Genomic DNA, 21,196 nt, shown 5'->3' with positions numbered 1-21,196 from the left:
TTTATTTATATAGCGCTTTTCTCCAGTGACTCAAAGCGCTTTACATAGTGAAACCCGTTATCTGAGTTCCATTTAAACCAGTATGGGTGGCACTGGGAGTAGGTGGGTGAAGTGTCTTGCCCAAGGACACAACGGCGGTGAATCGGATGGCGGAAGCGGGGATCGAACCTGGAACCCTCAAGTTGCTAGCACGGCAGCCCTACCAACCGAGCTATGCCCTATATAAGGGCTCCTTAAGAGAGACATAAATCTTATCTCTGTTGGGAGAAAAGTACTCAAGTATTGGTCTTATTTCACTTCCGTGGTGATGGATTTTCTTTTCTGTGATGCACTGCCGGGGCTTCACGGTGGCAGAGGGGTTAGTGCATCTGCCTCACAATACGAAGGTCCTGAGTAGTCTTGGGTTCAATCCCGGGCTCGGGATCTTTCTGTGTGGAGTTTGCATGTTCTCCCCGTGACTGCGTGGGTTCCCTCCGGGTACTCCGGCTTCCTCCCACTTCCAAAGACATGCACCTGGGGATAAGTTGATTGGCAACACTAAATTGGCCCTAGTGTGTGGATGTGAGTGTGAATGTTGTCTGTCTATCTGTGTTGGCCCTGCGATGAGGTGGCGACTTGTCCAGGGTGTACGCCGCCTTCCAGCGCCCCCGCGACCCCAAAGGGAATAAGCGGTAGAAAATGGATGGATGGATGGATGGATGGATGCACTGCCATCAGAAGAGAAGGCCTTAGGCTCGGAAAACATGATAAAGGGCAAAATGTTAACAAAAAAGATCAAAGGAGACGTCCTCCCTTGATGCATGTCGTAGGAACGATTAGCGTGTGTCAAAATTTGGAGAGAAATTGAAAAGACCAAAACTACAAGAAACATCTGACCTGTAGCTTGCAAACAATGGTTTCTTCGCCACGTACAACGCCACGTTTTGCATCAGGTTGAAATACTCATTTCCCTTGATCGAATACAAACTCATCAATAACCTTAATTTAATGTTATCTTTTTTCTGGATTTTGTTTTTCACAATTATTTTTGTTCCAATATAAATGGTAAATGGGTTACACTTGTATAGCGCTTTTCTACCTTCAAGGTACTCAAAGCGCTTTGACACTATTTCCACATTCACCCATTCACACACACATTCACACACTGATGGCGGGAGCTGCCATGCAAGGCGCAAACCACGACCCATCAGGAGCAAGGGTGAAGTGTCTTGCTCGAGGACACAACGGACGTGACGAGGTTGGTAGAAGGTGGGGATTGAACCAGGAACCCCTCAGGTTGCTGGCACGGCCATTCTCCCAACCGCGCCATGCCGTCCCCTATATACCTACCATAAAAATTGTAATCTTTGGGAGGAGGTACACTTACAAAATCAGCAGGGGATCGAATAATTGTTTTTATTACCTCACTGCATGTGCTTTCTTTGTCAGTCCTGTGTGGAAAGGGTCATTGCCCAGATACAAAACCCAAAACCAGTGAAGTCGTCACGTTGTGTAAATGGTAAATAAAAACAGAACACAATGATTTGCAAATCCTATTCAACCGATATTCAATTGAATAGACTGCAAAGACAAGATACTTAACGTTCGAAATGGCAAACTTTGTTATTTTTTGCCAATATTTGGAATTTGATGCCTGCAACATAATTCAAAAAAGCTGGCACGAGTGGCAAAAAAGACTGAGAAAGTTGCGTAATGCTCATCAAACACTTATTTGGAACATCCCACAGGTGAACAGGCTAATTGGGAACAGGTGGGTGCCATGATTGGGTATCAAAGCAGCTTCCATGAAATGCTCAGTCATTCACAAACAAAGATGGGGCGAGGGTCACCACTCTGTCAACAAATGCGTGAGCAAATTTTCCAACAGTTTAAGAACAATATTTCTCAACCAGCTATTCCAAGGAATTTAGGGATTTCGCCATCTACGGTCTGTAATATCATCAAAAGGTTCAGAGAATTTGAGGAAATCACTGCACGTATGCAGCAAGGCTGAAAACCAACATTGAATGCCTGTGACCTTCGATCCCTCAGGTGGTACTGCATCAACAAGCGACATCAGTGTGTAAAGGATATCACCACAAAAGCTCAGGAACACTTCAGAAAACCACTGTCAGTAACTACAGTTAACTCTACTATGCAAAGTGAAAGCCATTTATCAACAACACCCAGAAACACTGCCGGCTTCGCTGGGCCCGAGCTCATCTAAGATGGACTGATGCAAAGCGTAAAAGTGTTCTGTGGTCTGACAAGTCCACATTTCAAATTGTTTTTGGAAACTGTGGGCGTCATGTCCTCCGGAACAAAGAGGAAAAAAACCACCCGGACTGTTATAGGCGCAAAAGCCATCATCTGTGATGGTATGGGGGTGTATTAGTGCCCAAGGCATGGGTAACTTACACATCGGTGAAGGCACCATTAATGCTGAAAGGTACATACAGGTTTTGGAGCAATATATGTTGCCATCCAAGCAACGTTATCATGGACGCCCCTGCTTATTTCAGCAAGACAATGCCAAGCCACGTGTTACAACAGCGTGGTTTCATAGTAAAAGAGTGTGAGTACTAGACTGGCCTGCCTGTAGTCCACACCTGTCTCCCATTGAAAATGTGTGGCGCATTATGAAGCCTAAAATACCACAACGGAGACCCCAGATTGTTGACCAACTTAAGCTGTACATCAAGCAAGAATGGGAAATAATTCCACCTGAAAAGCTTCAAAAAATGGTCTCCTCAGTTCCCAAACGTTTACTGAGTGTTGTTAAAAGGAAAGGCCATGTAACACAGTGGTAAAAATGCCCCTGTGACAACTTTTTTGCAATGTTTTGCTGCCATTAAATTCTAAGTTAATGATTATTTGCAACAAAACATTACGTTTCTCAGTTGGAACATTACATTTCTTGTCTTTGCAGTCTATTCAATTGAAAATAAGTTGAAAATGCTTTGCAAATCATTGTATTTTGTTTTCATTCACAAATTACACAACGTGCCAACTTCACTGGTTTTTTGCAATTAGGAATTTTCAATTATTTCCTTTCACAGTGTCCTAAGTGACAGATGAATAAATGACTACATTAGTTCCATGAAGACGACCTTGATGGAAAAACATTTAACACCCTCTTTTCTGTTCAGTGTTGAATGAAGGCAAAGAGACATCGACACAATTTGTACCTGGAAGAACCAAATCCATATACAGGTGAGGTGACCCTCACATCAACTGTTTTTTTTCTAAATTATTATTATTTGTCCGGCTTTAGGCATACATATAAACCATGCACTTTCTTCACTGATCATAAAACAAGACTATAGTTATACACTGTGTACAGAGCATAGACTTAGACTTAGACAAACTTTAATGATCCACAAGGGAAATTGTTCCACACAGTAGCTCAGTTACAAAGGATGGAAAGAGTAAGGATGGAAAGGATAATGCACACATGGGCACAAAAGGGCGAAAACAAAAGTTATAAAGTAGACTAAAAATGTAGTAGCAATATAAAATATAACATGTTTGTAATATATACAGATATATTACATTATTATATTATATTATTATATAATATATACAATATATAACAATTACCAGGTACAATATTATAGTATATGTAACAGCAGCAGCATAAAATAGAGAGTAGATCCGGCAGAAAATATACATTATAAAGAAAGAGAGGTAGCTAATATAGAAGGTGTCAGGTAATAGACAGATATCATCTATTGCTGTATGGCGAGTGATTATTACCTAAAGCCCGGGGGCCAAATCTGGTCCGCCACATTATTTGATGTGGCCCGCGAAAGCCTATAAATAACATGCGTTAATAAAATGCTTAATCTTTTCTTACAAAATATATTTGTTCTTTCCCTTTTGACATTAAAAATCATGCACTGCATGCAATTGCAAATCTTTCAAAATTCAATATCATCAAAATCAAAATAATATATTATCATGTATTCCAAATTTTTTTAATGTTAAAATAAAGATAAATACTGTACTTAAACATCTGCTTGACTTATGATTTCAAAACAAATTATCGATCAAATTGTAGACTGTAAAATTGACAATAGATTTTACGGTTCAATTCCGCCGATTTAGTTTTTTTTACTGTAAAATCAACTTTGGTACCGTTTTTTCCCCATATACAGTAAGACACTAAAACATAAAAAAAAAACAAATAAAAAAAACATTAAAACAACAAGATTTTACATTAAAAAAACAAAACCGTCTGCTCTGTTGCTTGAATTTTATTGCTAAAAACATTAATATTGTTTTTCCAATCCATTTATTACATTGTAAAAAAAATTCTGGTGACTGAGCTGCCAGTTTTTAAAGTAAAATTTAAATATTTTTTTTTGCAGCTTGTATAAAAAAAAATATTGTTAATGTATTATATATATATATATATATATATATATATATATATATATATATATATATATATATATATATATATATATAAATATATTTTTTTATACAAGCTGGGCCGAAGAGATAGGTGGTCTCTTATACTATCTATATATATATATATATATATATATATATATATATATATATATATATATATATATAAATATATTTTTTTATACAAGCTGGGCCGAAGAGATAGGTGGTCTCTTATACTATATATATATATATATATATATATATATATATATATATATATATATATATATATATATATATATATATATACATATATATATAATACATTAACAATATATTTTTTTATACAAGCTGCAAATATATATATATATATATATATATATATATATATATATATATATATATATATATATATATATATATATATAATACATTAACAATATATTTTTTTATACAAGCTGCAAAAAAAAATATTTAAATTTTACTTTAAAAACTGGCAGCTCAGTCACCAGAATTTTACAGTAAAAGCAGTGGGTTTTTTTTACAATGTAAAAAAAAATATTTAAATTTTACTTTTTTTGCAGCTTGTATAAAAAAATATATTGTTAATGTATTATATATATATATATATATATATATATATATATATATATATATATATATATATATATATATATATATATATATATATATATTAAAAAAAATAATTAAATTTTACTTTAAAAACTGGCAGCTCAGTCACCAGAATTTTACAGTAAAAGCCCCCCATATTTTTTTTTCATATATTACTCATTGTTAAAAGCGGCCCTCTGAGGGCATCCATAACTGCGATGTGGCCCTCAATGAAAACGAGTTTGACACTCCTAGTGAACTCAATGCCCAAGAGAGTTAAATCAGTGCTGGAAAAAATAATTGTAGCTTAATAAAAAAATATTAACACTTTGGGCAAAATTTGGACATTTTCACTCAAGTTTCCACATTGAAAATTCAAAATAAGAATACATGTACTCTTACACCTCACCTGTCAACCAGTCATCCATTGTGCTGCCATGGGGCAAATGTAATCATTTCTTCTAATCTTTTTAATCTCTCACTAGCCTGGATAAGAATTCTGTACCACCGTTCCTTGTCCGTTCCCGTCCAAAAGCTATTCGCATCAGTGGCCGAGTGGTCACCATTTCCTTCAAGGGAGATGCACTGCCAAATCAGATTGTGGTGGCAGGAGGCAATAAGACCGGAGTGTTTGTGCATCAAGTCACAGAAGGGAGTGCTGCACATTCTGCGGGTGTCAGCCATGGAGCACAAATAGTGGAGGTCAGATGAAGTATATTTGACTACCTAACACATCTGTTGGGGTATGTAAAGTCGCTGACCAAACATTTGTCCTTTGCAGGTGAAATACCAACAGAACCAGAAAGCTATAAGGGTGGTCCTGGAAGATTCCACTTTAGAAGAAGCTATGTGGGCTCTGGGCCAGGTCACTGACCTCTGCCACCTATCTCTTCGGCCCAGACAAGATGGTATGTCCCACAGTGCGTATTTAAAGTTCTACTGAAATGCGATTTTCTTATTTAAACGGGGATAGCATGTCATACTTGATCATTTCGCGATATTGCCATATTTTTGCTGAAAGGATTTAGTAGAGAACATCGACGATAAAGTTCGCAACTTTTGGTCGCTGATAAAAAAGCCTTGCCTGTCCCGGAAGTAGCAGACGAGTAGCGTGACGTCACAGGTTGTGGAGCTCCTCACATCTGCACATTGTTTACAATCATGGCCACCAGCAGCGAGAGCGATTCGGACCGAGAAAGGGACGATTTCCCCATTAATTTGAGCAAGGATGAAAGATTTGTGGATGAGGAAAGTGAGAGTGAAGGACGAGAGGGCAGTGGGAGCGATTCAGATAGGGAAGATGCTGTGAGAGGTGGGTGGGACCTGATATTCAGCTGGGAATGACTAAAACAGTAAATAAACACAAGACATATATATACTCTATTAGCCACAACACAACCAGGCTTATATTTAATATGCCACAAATGAATCCCGCATAACAAATACCTCCCCCCTCCCGTCCATATAACCCGCCAATACAACTCAAACACCTGCACAACACACTCAATCCCACAGCCCAAAGTACCGTTCACCTCCCCAAAGTTCATACAGCACATATATTTCCCCAAAGTCCCCAAAGTTACGTACGTGACATGCACATAGCGGCACGCACGTACGGGCAAGCGATCAAATGTTTGGAAGCCGCAGCTGCATGCGTACTCACTGTACCACATCTGCGTATCCAACTCAAAGTCTCCCTGGTAAGAGTCTCTGTTGTTCCAGTTCTCCACAGGCCGATGGTAAAGCTTGACTGTCATCTTTCGGGAATGTAAACAATGAACACCGGCTGTGTTATCTCGCACAACAGTCAGGGGGTGCATTCTACAGCGGGGGTGCGTTATCCGGCACAACACCGGCCGCAATACACCGCTTCCCACCTACAGCTTTCTTCTTTGCTGTCTCCATTGTTCATTGAACAAATTGCAAAAGATTCACCAACACAGATGTCCAGAATACTGTGGAATTTTGCGATGAAAACAGACGACTTAACAGCTGGCCACCATGCTGTCCCAAAATTTCCTCTACAATCCGTGACGTCACGCGCAGGCGTCATCATACCGAGACGTTTTCAGCAGGATATTTTGCGCGTAATTTAAAATTGCACTTTAGTAAGCTAACCCGGCCGTATTGGCATGTGTTGCAATGTTAAGATTTCATCATTGATGTATAAACTATCAGACTGCGTGGTCGGTAGTAGTGGGTTTCAGTAGGCCTTTAAAAACTGTTACATTATGTATTATTTTCATTCGTACACTGTTTCCCCTCATTGTAACTATATCGTCATTAAATAACCCTAAACCAGGAGTCGGCAACCCAAAACGTTGAAAGAGCCATATTGGACCAAAAATACAAAAAACCAATCTGTCTGGAGCCGCAAAGAATTAAATGCCTTATATAAGTTTTATAATGAAGGCAACACATTACGTAAGTGTCTATATGAGCTATCATAGCCTACTATCAAAATGACTATGTGTCGCAGGCTGACTCAAGTCTTCGTTGACAAAAATGTTGAAATGTAATATTTATTCTACACATTTATACAACATTAGAAACTATTAGTAAATCAGAGACTACTCAGAAGGTGAGATAACTCCTGGAAATGACTGGCTTTTAATGGCCAAAGGTATAGATGTGTGTGTCCAAGTTAAAGGAAACGGCAGGCTGTCTTTTTTTAATATATTTATTACAATCTTTGGCAAGCTAGGTAATGTTTGCTGTGGTCTGGAACAACATGGCACACAAACAACTATCAGAAATGCAGCCAATATTACATACAGATAATGTGTCATGACACATGCAAAACTAAATTATATACAAAGAGGATACAAGTAAAGGATATTAAATGAGCTCAAATATACCTACAAATGAGGCATAATGATCCACTATGTACATCCAGCTAGCCTAAATAGCATGTTAGCATTGCCTGATTAGCACTCCAACAAGTCAATAACATCAACAAAGCTCACCTTTGTGCATTCACGCACAGCATAAAACGTTTCGTGGACAAAATGAGACAAAGAAGGAGTGGAAGATTTTACATGTAAACAAACTGTTGCGTCACAGTCCACACTATGGTGAGTTCAAGACCCGCCGAAATGAGTAGGACAAAAGGATGTTGACCAAATAGTGCCATCAGTGAAGCATACACACACACACATATTAAACAGTGGTAGTTCTAACAACTGGGAAGGTTTGTGTCATGTTTGTCCTCAAACCAAAAAAACATACTAAACAAAAAACAATATTTTCCCCCCATCTTTTTCCAATTTCATCCTTTTCTTAAATGCTCCAGGGAGCCACTAGGACGGCACTAAGAGCCGCATGCGGCTCGAGAGCCGTGGGTTGATGACCCTCGCCCTAAAGGAAGTTGTCGTTTTTATTCTGACTAATAATACAATCCCTCAATCAATAAATTAAAATAAAAGCACATTTTATATCCAAACAAACCCACCCATTGATAATGGAAAATCAATATAAGCAAGTAGAAAAATTACAACAGTAGATGGTTCTATTTTGATCCGGTACAGTATGTCATGGTGCATCAAACTAATTGCAACCAGTCATACTCTGAATTTACAAATGCAGTAGTGCAATGGAAATACCACTCATAAAACATGTTGTTTGTTTTTAACGTGTCACTCAAATGTCTTGGTCATAAGGAAGCGCTGCTAAGAAAACATGTGCATGAGCTTATTACAAAACCCAAAACCAGTGAAGTTGGCATGTTGTGTAATTCATAAATAAAAACAGAATACAATGATTTGCAAATCCTTTTCAACTTATATTCAATTGAATAGATTGCAAAGACAAGATATTTAATGTTCCAACTGAGAAACTAGGTTTTTTTTGGCAAATAATCATTAAGTTTGAATTTAATGGTAGCAACACATTGCAAAAAAGTTGTCACAGGCATTGTTACCACTGTGTTACATGGCCTTTCCTTTTAACAACACTCAGTAAATGTTTGGGAACTGAGGAGACCAATTTTTTTCAAATTCTTTCCCATTCTTGCTTGATGTACAGCTTAAGTTCCATTGTTGTATTTTATGCTACATATTGCGCCACACACATACTTGCCAACCTTGAGACCTCCGATTTCGGAAGGTGGGGGGTGGGGGGCTTGGTCGGGGTGGGGCGGGGGCGTGGTTGGGGGCGTGGCTAAGAGGGGAGGAGTATATTTACAGCTAGAATTCACCAAGTCAAGTATTTCATATATATATATATATATATATATATATATATATATATATATATATATATATATATATATATATATATATATATATATATATATGTATATATATATATATATATATATATATATATATATATATATATATATATATATATATATATATATATATAACAGTAATCACAATCAATGTTATTTTTCAGACTACGAAGCTTTGCTGCAACAATTGCAAAACGATAAGCTGTCATCGGGTGACTCCTTCTACGTGCGCGTCAACGTGACCATCCCAGCAGGTCCAAAAGGGACCATGGCTGTTTCCTGCAATGACATTCTGCATGTGACCAACACACGCCCTGCCAACACTGATGACTCTTGGTACGCGAGTAAAGTTGACGCCTACAAGCTTCTGGCACACCAGAGTAGACTTGTACCCAACTACTACAGGTATTTATTGAACAAACCACATTGCCTGGTTGGGTAAACGAAACCGTTAGATGCAGAAAATAATGTTCCTGATTTGTCACAGAGCGCAGCGACTGCTTATTCGGGCTATTGAAGAAATGAACTTTCAAACCCGGAAGTCTGAGAAGGTACGAGTATTGTTAGGTAATGACTTCCTGTACCATATTCGGTTTGCTTCTACTTGTGTGCTCTCAAAAGGAAGGACATGTTGTGGCCCAGAATACACGGAAAGCAGTGAGAATCGTAAGCACGTGTCAGCAGGGCCGAAACCCTTTGTGGGTCAGCGTGGAAAATGAAAAGAGCAAAAGCACGGAATCGGGTATGAGGACACACCATTTGGAAAGTCACAAGTCTTCAAGTCTGGACAGAAAGGGTGTCAAACGTACAGCCGGATCAGGCCCACGAACAGGTTTTATCCGTATTCACGCACAGCATAAAACTTTTGGTGGACAAAATGAGACAAAGAAGGAGTGGCATAAAACACGTCTTTCTGTGGCAGCGTCGGAGAAAGTCGTGCACGCAAACAAACTGTCGAGTCACAGTCCACAGAACGGTGAGATCAAGGGCCGCTGAAATTAGTAGGACAAAACGGCGCTCGCCAAATACTCTCATCAGCGAAGTATAGAAATTAACCTGACATTTTTTAACGAAAGAAACTGCTGTTCTAAATGTGTCCACTGGATGTCGCAATGGCAATTATTTGTATCTTTGTAGATGATGCTACATAAGTACAAAATAAACCACATGATGTTAGCACATCAGTCGAGGAAAATGATCAAACTACATAGATAACATATTGTGATGGGATTTTGATCATTTTCAGTCAAGATAAAAAAAAAATATAACACCAATGAGTTGACTGATGAAAAATATCACATAATTTATTCAGAAAATATAAATAACGGCAAATAAAGATAGAATACTATTAACCGTGTAAAAAAAACAACAACAACATTATGATTTGTACAATTTCGGAATGTGCTTGTTCTATTTTTAACTTACCGTGCCGGGATTTGACCAGTCCGGCCCACTTGGGAGTAGATTTTTCCTCCATGTTGCCCACGATCTAAAATGAGTTTGACACCCTTGCTCTACAGTGACCCAAAAAAATTATATTAGTCATAATTTGGTTCTATCGCCTCCCCTGTAGGTGAAACATCGGCACCGAGAAGTTGCATGACCCTCATGCCCTATACATTGGTCACTCCCCACTTCCCTCCCATATGCAGACCAGTCCTGTTACTGCCCTCTATTCTGGGACGCATCCTGGATAAGAAGGTTGCAAGTTGGCAAGGCTTTGAGCTCTGTGAACCAGGTAAGAGATACTATACATAATCAAGCACGGGCGTTGAACTTGTTATTTTATGGTAAAAATCTGGCGACTGAGCTGACAGGTTTTTTTCCGTAAACTAAATGTTTTATGTTTTTACAGTGCATTCGTTATTTCAAAGAGGGCCAGTAATTTTCATTGAGGGCCATACAACAGTTATGGCTGCACTCTTTAAACAGTCAAAAAAAAACATGAATATAAATGTATAAGGATTAGGGATGTACGGTATACCGGTGTTAGTATAGTACCGCGATGCTAATGAATCATATTCGGTACTATACCTTCTCTGAAAAGTACCAGTCCCCCACCCCCACGCCCCTCCGTCGTCATCACATCGTGACATTGCTGGTTTACCAGCAGAGGAGCATGTTCGGCAGCGCACAATCACTGAGTACTTATAAGCAGACACAGTGTGTAGACAGAAAAGGGAGAACAGACGCATTTTTGCCTAAAAACTGACGATAAAGGTGAAGCTAAAACACTGAAATGCCCTCAGGAAGAGGTGCTTTAAGACATGGCTAGCTAGCTAGCGGTTAAAATGTTTTAGCTACTTCTAAATCACTAATCCTCGCCTCCATGGCGACAAATAAAGTACGTTTCTTACAAGTATCATCCCTGCAGGACGAGGAAGAGCTAAACATGCTTCACTACACACCGTAGCTCACCGGCATCAAAATGTAAACAAACACCATGGGTGGATTTACACTTGCTATCCACTGTAATGATACCAAGTACAGGAGTGTATCTAGTTGATACTACTATGATTACATCGATATTTTTAGCATCACAAAATCTATTTTTGTTTTTAATAAATGTATATTATGTTTATAAACTCAGGAAATATGTACCTGGACACATGAGGACTTTCAATATGAACATGATTCTGTAACTACTTGGTATCAGATTGATACCTAAATTTGAGGTATCATTCAAAACTAATGTAAAGTATCAAACAACAGAAGAATAAGTGATTATTAGCTTTTAACAGAAGTGTAGATAGAACATGTTAAAAGAGAAAGTAAGCAGATATTAACAGGAAATGAAAAAAAGTAGATTAATAATTCATTTTCTACCACTTGTCCTTAATAATTTTGCCAAAATAATAGAATGGAAAATGACACAATATGTTACTGCATTTGTTAGCAGCTAAAAAGGAGCCTTTGTTTGTTTACTTACTACTAAAAGACAAGTTGTCTTGTATGTTCACTATCATATTTAAGGACAAAATTGCAATAAGAAACATATGTTTAATGTACCCTAAGATTTTTGGTTAAAATAAAGCCAATAATGCCATTTTTGTCGTCCCCTTTAAGTTAAGTTAAAGTTAAAGTACCAATGATTGTCACACACACAATAGGTGTGGTGAAATTTGTCCTCTGCATTTGACCCATCCCCTTGATCACCCCCTGGGAGGTGAGGGGAGCAGTAAGCAGCAGCGGTGGCCGCGCCCGGAAATCATTTTTGGTATATTCAACCCCCAATTACAACCCTTGATGCTGAGATGCTGAACTCACAACCTATCGATTCCAGGGCGGACACTCTAGCCACTAGTCCACTGAGTAGGTGAAAAGTATCGAAAAGTACCGAAAAGTATCGAAATACATTTTGGTACCGATACCAATATTTTGGTATCGGTACCAAACACTGATAAGGATTTACCTCATGATATTTTTACATAATTGCCTATGCATTTGATTATTTCGTTTTGTTTTGTTTTTACGTACACTTTAAAAAAAAGTATATAGTACAACCTAGCAGTACATTTGCCTGAATTTTTACATTTTTTTACAGCATAATACTATAAGTATGTAAGCAGTTCTTGACCCATACACAATGACAACTAGCTTGCCTTGTTGTCTCTGGTACAGTACTACACCTAACCTTCCTGGGATGCATCACAGTGTTGTACAGGGTTGTTAAAAATAAGGGTAGCTTAGGAGCGGTCAATTAATTAGGTACTCAAAGATTTGACCGACGACTTCTTGATGTTTTTCAGTCCACTTCACTGGCTGGCTTGAGGGAAGCTGGTCTGACTTTTTAACTTTTGACCTGTCCTTGACCTTTCAACCCTACCATCTTTGTTCCTTTCTGTGGATCAGAGGTTTCGCATCGCAAAACCTCTGTTATTAGACTAGACTTAGACTTAGTCTAAGTCTAAGTCTAAGTCTAAGCCTAGTCCAGGGGTCGGCAACCTTTACCAGTCAAAGAGCCATTTTGACCAGTTTCACAAATTAAAGAAAACAATGGGAGCCACAAAAAACTTTTGAAATTTAAAACGAAATTACACTGCATACAAGGTTGGTTTTTTTTGCTTTGTGCTATGTATGAACCAAGGTTCTCAGACACTTGGCCCACACCTTATTCTCTCGAACGGGCCGTGATGGTACAGTATTTAGCGCCCACTTCAACTAGCGTGCCGGCCCAGTCACACGTTGTTCTGCTTGCTCACGTAAGTGACAGCAAGGCATACTTGGTCAACAACCACACAGGTTACCAGAGGTGGGTAGTAACGCCCTACATTTACTCCGTTACATCTACTTGAGTAACTTTTGGGATAAATTGTACTTCTAAGAGTAGTTTTAATGCAACTTACTTTTACTTTTACTTGAGTATATTTATAGAGAAGAAACGCTACTTTTACTCCGCTACTTTTATCTACATTCAGCTCGCTACTCGCTACTAATTTTTATCGATCTGTTAATGCACGCTTTCTTTGTTTTGGTCTGTCAGACAGACCTTCATAGTGCCTGCCTTACTGGTGACGTTTCACTCCGTTCCACCAATAAAATGCAGTCACTAGTGACGTTTGACTCCGTTCCACCAATCAGATGCAGTCACTGGTGACGTTGGACCAATCAAACAGAGCCAGGGGTCACATGACCTGACTTAAACAAGTTGAAAAACTTATTGGGGTGTTACCATTTAGTGGTCAATTGTACGGAATATGTACTGTACTGTGCAATCTACTAATACAAGTTTCAATCAATCAATCAAAAGTGTGAAGGAAAAAAGACACTTTTTTATTTCAAACGTACATCCCGTCACAAGCCTAAAGACTGACTGCACAGTTCCTGTCTTCACAATAAAAGTGCCGCTCCATCGCGCCTGCGCTTTCAAAATAATAGTCTCCGAAAGCCAGCGCAAACAAGCTAGCAAGCTACGGAATTTGCCGCCAATGTATTTCTTGTAAAGTGTGTGAAAACGAATATGGAAGCTGGACAAATAAGATACCAGAAACCAACCACTTTCATGTGGTATTAGACAGAAAGGAGGAACTTTTTTTCTCCTGCATTTGAAAACGTGGACGTTAAGCACTGCTGTCTGATTCCAATCAATGCAAGTCATCAGAATCAGGTAATACACCAACTTATATTCTTGTCAACATGAAAGAAAGGAATCTATATGTGTTAAACATGCATGTATATTCATTAAAACACCTTTAACATGTAAACAAAAACGGCAAAATAAATAAATATAAATGATATACTGTATATAGCAATGTATGTGTATATATGTGTATATATATATATATATATATATATATATATATATAAATATATATATATATATATGATATGTGTGTGTATGTTACTCATCAGTTACGCAGTACTTGAGTAGTTTTTTCACAACATACTTTTTACTTTTACTCAAGTAAATATTTGGGTGACTACTCCTTACTTTTACTTGAGTAATAAATCTCTAAAGTAACAGTACTCTTACTTGAGTACAATTTCTGGCTACTCTACCCACCTCTGCAGGTTACACTGACGGTGGCGGTATAAAAAACTTTAACACTCTTACTAATAATGCGCCACACTGTGAACCCACACCAAACAAGAATGACAAACACATTTCGGGAGAACATCTGCACCGTAACACAACATAAACACAACAGAACAAATACCCAGAATCCCATGCAGCCCTAACTCTTCCGGGCTGCATTATACACCCCCGCTACCAAACCCCGCCCACCTCAACCGACGCACAGAGGGGGGGGGGGGTTGATGTGTGAGGGAGCAGGGTTGGGGCGGGATTTGGTGGTAGCAGGGGTGTATAATGTAGCCCGGAAGAGTCAGGGCTATAACAAGAGGCTGGGCTGGCACGCTGTTTATACATATTGTAGAGGGCGCTAAATGCTGTACCATCATGGCACGCCCTTATTATTAGTGTATGGGTGAAAATCGGACATTATTAATCCCGGGAGTTTTTTGCGAGAGGCACTGAAATCCGGAAGTCTCCCGGGAAAATCGGGGGAGTCGGCAAGTATGCAGCTGAGCCGCATCAGAGTGATCAAAGAGCCGCATGCGGCTCCGAAGCCGCAGGTTGCCGACCCCTGGTCTAGTCTAATAACAGAGGTTTTGCAATGCGAGAAAAGTTTGGGATGTATGATCGATGGTTGGACAGAAACCCTAGCATCTTCCTGCACAGCAAAAACTGAAATCTAAGTAATATTAAATATCTCAAATAAGGGTGACATTTGCTTATTTTCTGTCTGATAAGATCATTCTTCTCACTAAGCAGATTTTATGTTAGAGTGTGTTACTTGTTTTAAGTGTTTTGGTCCTAAATGATCTCAGTAAGATATTACAGCTTGTTGCTGAGATTTTATGACCTACCGTATTTTTCGGAGTATAAGTCGCACCGGAGTATAAGTCGCACCTGCCGAAAATGCATAATAAAAAAGGAAAAAAACATATATAAGTCGCACTGGAGTATAAGTGGCATTTTTTGGGGAAATTTATTTGATAAAACCCAACACCAAGAATAGACATTTGAAAGGCAATTTAAAATAAATAAAGAATAGTGAACAACAGGCTGAATAAGTGTACGTTATATGAGGCATAAATAACCAACTGGGAACGTGCCTGGTATGTTAACGTAACATATTATGGTAAGAGTCATTCAAATAACTATAACATATAGAACATGCTATACGTTTACCAAACAATCTGTCACTCCTAATCGCTAAATCCGAAGAAATCTCATACGTCTAGTCCAGTGGTTCTTAACCTTGTTGGAGGTACCGAACTCTACCAGTTTCATATGTGCATTCACCGAACCCTTCTTTAGTGAAAAATAAAATGTTTTTTTTCAAATTCAAGACAAAGTTATATGTTTTTGTTAACACTTTAGTATGGAGAACATATTCTAAGTAACAAAGACTTAATTTAGAGTTTTTTGGACACTAGGCGAACATATTCTAAGTAACAAAGACTTAATTTAGAGTTATTTGGTTAGGGTTGGGGTAGAGCATTAATAAGTTCTTAATAATGACGAGTTAAGAGCCAATATGTTACTAATTTGCATGTTAATAAGCAACTAATTAATGGTGAATATGTTCCCCATACTAAAGTGTTACCATGTTTTATTACTGGTGCACAAAATGAACCGTGCATGAACATCACCTTGTTCAAAGAACAAAACCAACACAGTGCTTAAACCCACAACAAATTACACACCTGCAAATCAGTGTGACTTCTGCTGTTGCTGTATCCGTAATATGTCGATAGGGAGAAGTTTTTATTTACACGATGAGTCGGGTGTGTCTTGACCTCCGCCGAACCCCTGAGCCCGACTCACCGAACCCCTAGGGTTCGATCGAACCCAGGTTAAGAACCACTGGTCTAGTCTCTTACGTGAAAGAGCTAAATAATATTATTTGATATTTTACGGTAATGTGTTAACAATTTCACACATAACTCGCTCCTGAGTATAAGTGGCACCCCCGGCCAAACTATGAAAAAAACTGCGACTTATAGTCCGAAAAATACGGTATATTGAGTAAAGTATGCTTGAAACTAGAATATCAACTGTTGCAAAGCTGTGTCATCAACACTCGCAAGTATAAAACTACTTTTTTAAAGTAATATTTTCTTACTTCAAGCATGAAAAAAAGAAATTATGATTTTGACACAATTATGTCTCATAATTTAAACGGATGACAGCCAAATGGACTTTGCTGTTTTATTTTCAATGAAACAAGAGAAAATACGTACTCATATAGTAGTACAGTTGGCACAGTTCAGTAAACTGACAGTTAATATTTAAACATGTGACATTTCAAACAATTTTGAACAGAAATAGTTCATGCACATTCAGATAAATTCTTCAAAATTACAATAAAAAAAAATTTGGCCGGGGGCCGGGCTGTATGTATGCACACTAATTGACTGAAAGAGCATGCTCTTGGTGCGATGAAGTCATGTTATGGATGGAAAAATGCATTTTTAGACCATATGATATGCCTGAGCTGCTAGTAGACCCCGAGAGTAACAAGCGGTTGCCTTGTTGCCTTTCCATTAAGAACAATAAATTAGTTTTTAGTATAAGTTTGCTGGTTTCAAGAAATGTAATGCCGAGCGCATATCATTATATCAAGATAATGGCACTAGCATTTATTTAATTTAAGAATATTTTTCAGCATATTGAGCAAAAAGGTCTCTTTTTTTTCTACCAAGAAAAATGCACTTGTTATTAGTGAGAATATACTTATTTTAAGGTATTTTTGGGTTCATTGAAGTTAGCTAATTTTACTTGTTTTGGAAAGTCTTGACAAGCCAAATTTTCTTGTTCTATTGGCAGATAATTTTGCGTAGTTCAAATAAAATACCCCTAATTTTTGTATTTTTTTCCCTTGTTTTTGAACACTGACTTTTTGCAGTGTGTCTTCCACAACTGTTCCAGGTGTTTCAAACTTCATGGATCCCAACTTTGGCTTCTTCAGTAGTCTGACTCAGCGTCTGCATGTATTTCATTTTTTTTGGAGACTTTGTTACACACATTTCTATTTTATTTCTAATTAAACACGAGCTGCTTCGTTCAAAGTCTTATCTGTTACTGTCAGATCAGTAAGACAAGATTTAAGCTAAAATGTGATTTGATCACTTAACAGCCCCGTACTAATTGACCGTAAGAAATTGTACTGTCCGTCTGACCCGCCATCTCTTGAAGAAAGTAACAGTCTCTCTTTTAATTCAACGGCTCTAATTAGGAAGTTTTGAGGGGACTCACGGCTGTCCTGTGTAATGCTCACCAGTCTGTGGAAAAGGTCTGTTGAACTGTCTTCCTTGCAATGGCCCTTTAATATGGTCCTCAGTTGGGGTAAGATGTCACTATTTTATCTCCGACACTTCTCCAAGACTCAAACCTGGAATTATTGCCTTCACCACAGCTTCTTTAATCTCAACCTCGTGGTGCCCTTTGCTGATTCCTCTGTCAATATGATGCATTAATTTGGTGTAAGAGAGTCTGACATTGTGTCCCTTTACCCCAATGTGTCCACAAATCTTGAAATATTTCCTAATTGATGCTTCAGGAAGCCTGCTCACAGCTGAAGGCATCATGTTTTGGTAAGCTTTATTTATTTTATTTAGCCTTTATTTAACCAGGTAAAAATCCCATTGAGATCAATGATCTCTTTTCCAAGGGAGACCTGGCCAAGAGGGCAGCAGCAAGGTTACGTTAAAAAACAGTAAACAACACATAAAACATCACATTTCCAACATTAAAACTTGCTCACATGACACATGTGCATACAGACAAGGTAGACTTCAATCCTTTCACAGAAACTTTAAACTCATTCAATGTAACAAGGGTTTGAAGTTTAATATTCGATTGTAGGTTATTCCAAGCCTTTGGTGCTGAAAACCTAAATGCTTTCTTGCCCAGTTCAGTTCTTACTTTGGGAATGACAAATTGCAGAACATTCATTGAATGAAGATTGTGACTTCCTTGTTTCTTTGTTAAAAGACAAGACAGATACGATGGAGTGATACCCACAATGGTTTTGTAGATAAAAACATACCAATGATTGAGGCGTCGAGCACATAAAGATGTCCAGTTAACCATTGAGTATAATACGCAATGGTGAGTAAGGGGAGCGCAGTTGGTGATGAATCTCAGTGCCCCGTGGTACACACTATCCAGCTTGTGGAGACAACCAGCAGTAGCATTCATGTACAACACATCTCCATAGTCAATAACAGGTAAAAAGGTTGTTTCCACCAATTTCTGTTTCACAGTAAAAGAAAAGCAAGACTTGTTTCTATAATAAAATCCCAGTAAAAGTTTCAGTTTTTTTACAACATACTGAATGTGCTCCTTAAAACTCAAGTGGTCATCAATTAAAAATCCTAAATATTTAAAAGCAGATACTAACATAATTTGTTGCCCATTTCTTGTTGAAATGTTCTCACACAGTGCTGATCTTACAGTTTTTGATGTGGTAAAGAACATACACTTTGTTTTCTCTGCATTTAAAACCAGTTGAAGATAGCAAAGTTGTTCTTGTACTCTGTCAAATGCATGTTGTAGATATTTAAAGGCCTCAGCAGGAGTGGGTGCTGTGCAGTATATGACAGTATCATCAGCATAGAAATGGAAAGTTGAGTTCGGAATACTCTGTACAAGATTATTTATGTAAATAGTGAATAATAAGGGGCCCAACACAGAACCCTGAGGGACACACTTTTTCACTCGCAGTACGTCCGAGGAGGAACCTTCTTTCTGAACAGCCTGAGTTCTACTTGTGGGGTAATTTGCAAACCATTCAACTGCTTACTGTTTAAAACCAATAGCTGAAAGACGTTTGATTAAAATGACATGATCAACAGTATTAGATGCCTTTGAAAAGTCAATAAAGAGGGACAGACAGCACTGCTTCTTGTCAGGAGCTTCAGTTACATCATGTATAAACTTCATAGCAGCAGTAACAGTGCTGTGATTTTTGCAAAAACCTGATTGAAATGGTGACAGAATAAAGTTGGTGTCCAAAAAGTCTTTTATCTGTTCACTGATAAGGGATTCAAGCACTTTTGCCAGAACAGAGAGTTTAGAGATCGGTCTGTAATTATTTAGATTACTAGGATCACCTCCTTTTAATAGGGGGATTACAAGGGCAGATTTCCAATCCAAAAGGAATTTCATTTGAAATTAGAGTAAGGTTAAAAATGTGAGTCAGTGGTTCAGCTATAATTTCAGCTGCCAACTTTAAAAAGAGCGGCTCCAACTTATCTGAGCCAGCTAGCTTTCTAGGTTTAAGTTGTTTTAGAGCTCTCATGACCTCTGTTGTGGTAAAGGGCGTAAAGTTTAAAACCTGGGTATTTTCAACGGTTCTTTCCGGAGTTAGCGGAACTTCACTAGAGTTGTCAGAATTGAAGAGAAAACCAGAGGAAATAAAATGATAATTAAAATGACGACCCATTTCTCTTCTGTCACTTACTCTGACACCATCAACAAGTGTACTAGGTGGGAGATTGACTGAATTACAGCAGGCGGACAAAGATTTGATGATTTTCCAAAACTTCTTTGGGTGTTTGAGGTTTTCAGTTGTTGTGGAGAAATAAAATTCTGATTTGACTTTCCGAAAGAGAGAGCTGTCGCCTGCTGTGAGGATGCAGTGTTTGCTCTTTGACTCTGCCTCCTCACTTCATCTTGCACTGCTTGATTGTTTGATTGCAGCTTTGAGCATTTCTCTGCTAAACTAACTTACCTGTCTGCTCCATTGCTGTGTTGTGCAGTGCACAACTCACGACTTTCCGTGTTTTGTGCTTACTCAGCTCAACCATCAAGTTGCAACTCAGATATGTTGCAACTTGATATTCTTCATTACCAATAATACTGTCTATAGATTCTTCTATTCTTCTTGATTAACGTCCATCTGGTTGAAGTTAAAGTTAAGGTCCCAACAATAGTCACACACTCATGAGGTGTGGTGAAATTATCCTCTGCATTTGACCCATCCCCATGTTCACCCCCTGGGAGGTGAGGGGAGCAGTGAGCAGCAGCGGTGGCTGCGCTCGGGAATCATTTTGGTGATTTAACCCCCAATTCCAACCCTTGATGCTGAGTGCCAAGCAGGGAGGCAATGAGTGCCATTTTTATAGTCTTTGGTATGACTCGGCCTGGTTTTGAACTCACGACCTTCCAGTCTCAGGGCGCACACTCTGACCACAACGCCACTGAGCCTCACCACCACAACCACCACGACATCATCACCTGGAATTTTAGCTTAAAAAACACAGTTGCAACTGCCACTTAGGTCATTAAGCAACGTTCACCGTTTCCGTGTTCCTACGCGGTCATCATTTATGCCAAAATCACAATTCAATATTACAAACCCCGTTTCCATATGAGTTGGGAAATTGTGTTGGATGTTAATATAAACGGAATACAATGATTTGCAAATCCTTTTCAACCCATATTCAATTGAATGCACTACAAAGACA

General features: G+C 38.4%; 1 protein-coding gene across 2 annotated transcripts in view; it reads left to right on the top strand.

The window, feature by feature from the left end:
* The window catches only part of card14 (caspase recruitment domain family, member 14), an 86,930-nt gene that overhangs the window by 53,593 nt on the left and 12,141 nt on the right, over positions 1–21,196 (top strand). For both annotated transcript variants that reach the window (XM_061988042.2, XM_061988041.2), the window contains 7 exons: positions 3,129–3,192; positions 5,472–5,688; positions 5,768–5,894; positions 9,382–9,622; positions 9,705–9,768; positions 9,839–9,959; positions 10,791–10,955. In XM_061988042.2, coding sequence (XP_061844026.2) covers positions 3,129–3,192; positions 5,472–5,688; positions 5,768–5,894; positions 9,382–9,622; positions 9,705–9,768; positions 9,839–9,959; positions 10,791–10,955 — 999 coding nt within the window. The remainder of the gene's footprint in view (positions 1–3,128; positions 3,193–5,471; positions 5,689–5,767; positions 5,895–9,381; positions 9,623–9,704; positions 9,769–9,838; positions 9,960–10,790; positions 10,956–21,196) is intronic.

Source organism: Nerophis lumbriciformis, linkage group LG27, assembly GCF_033978685.3.
Source record: "Nerophis lumbriciformis linkage group LG27, RoL_Nlum_v2.1, whole genome shotgun sequence".
NCBI lineage: Eukaryota > Metazoa > Chordata > Actinopteri > Syngnathiformes > Syngnathidae > Nerophis > Nerophis lumbriciformis.
The sequence above is the reverse complement of the archived record's forward strand: the minus strand, read 5'-3'. Positions and strand labels throughout refer to the sequence as shown.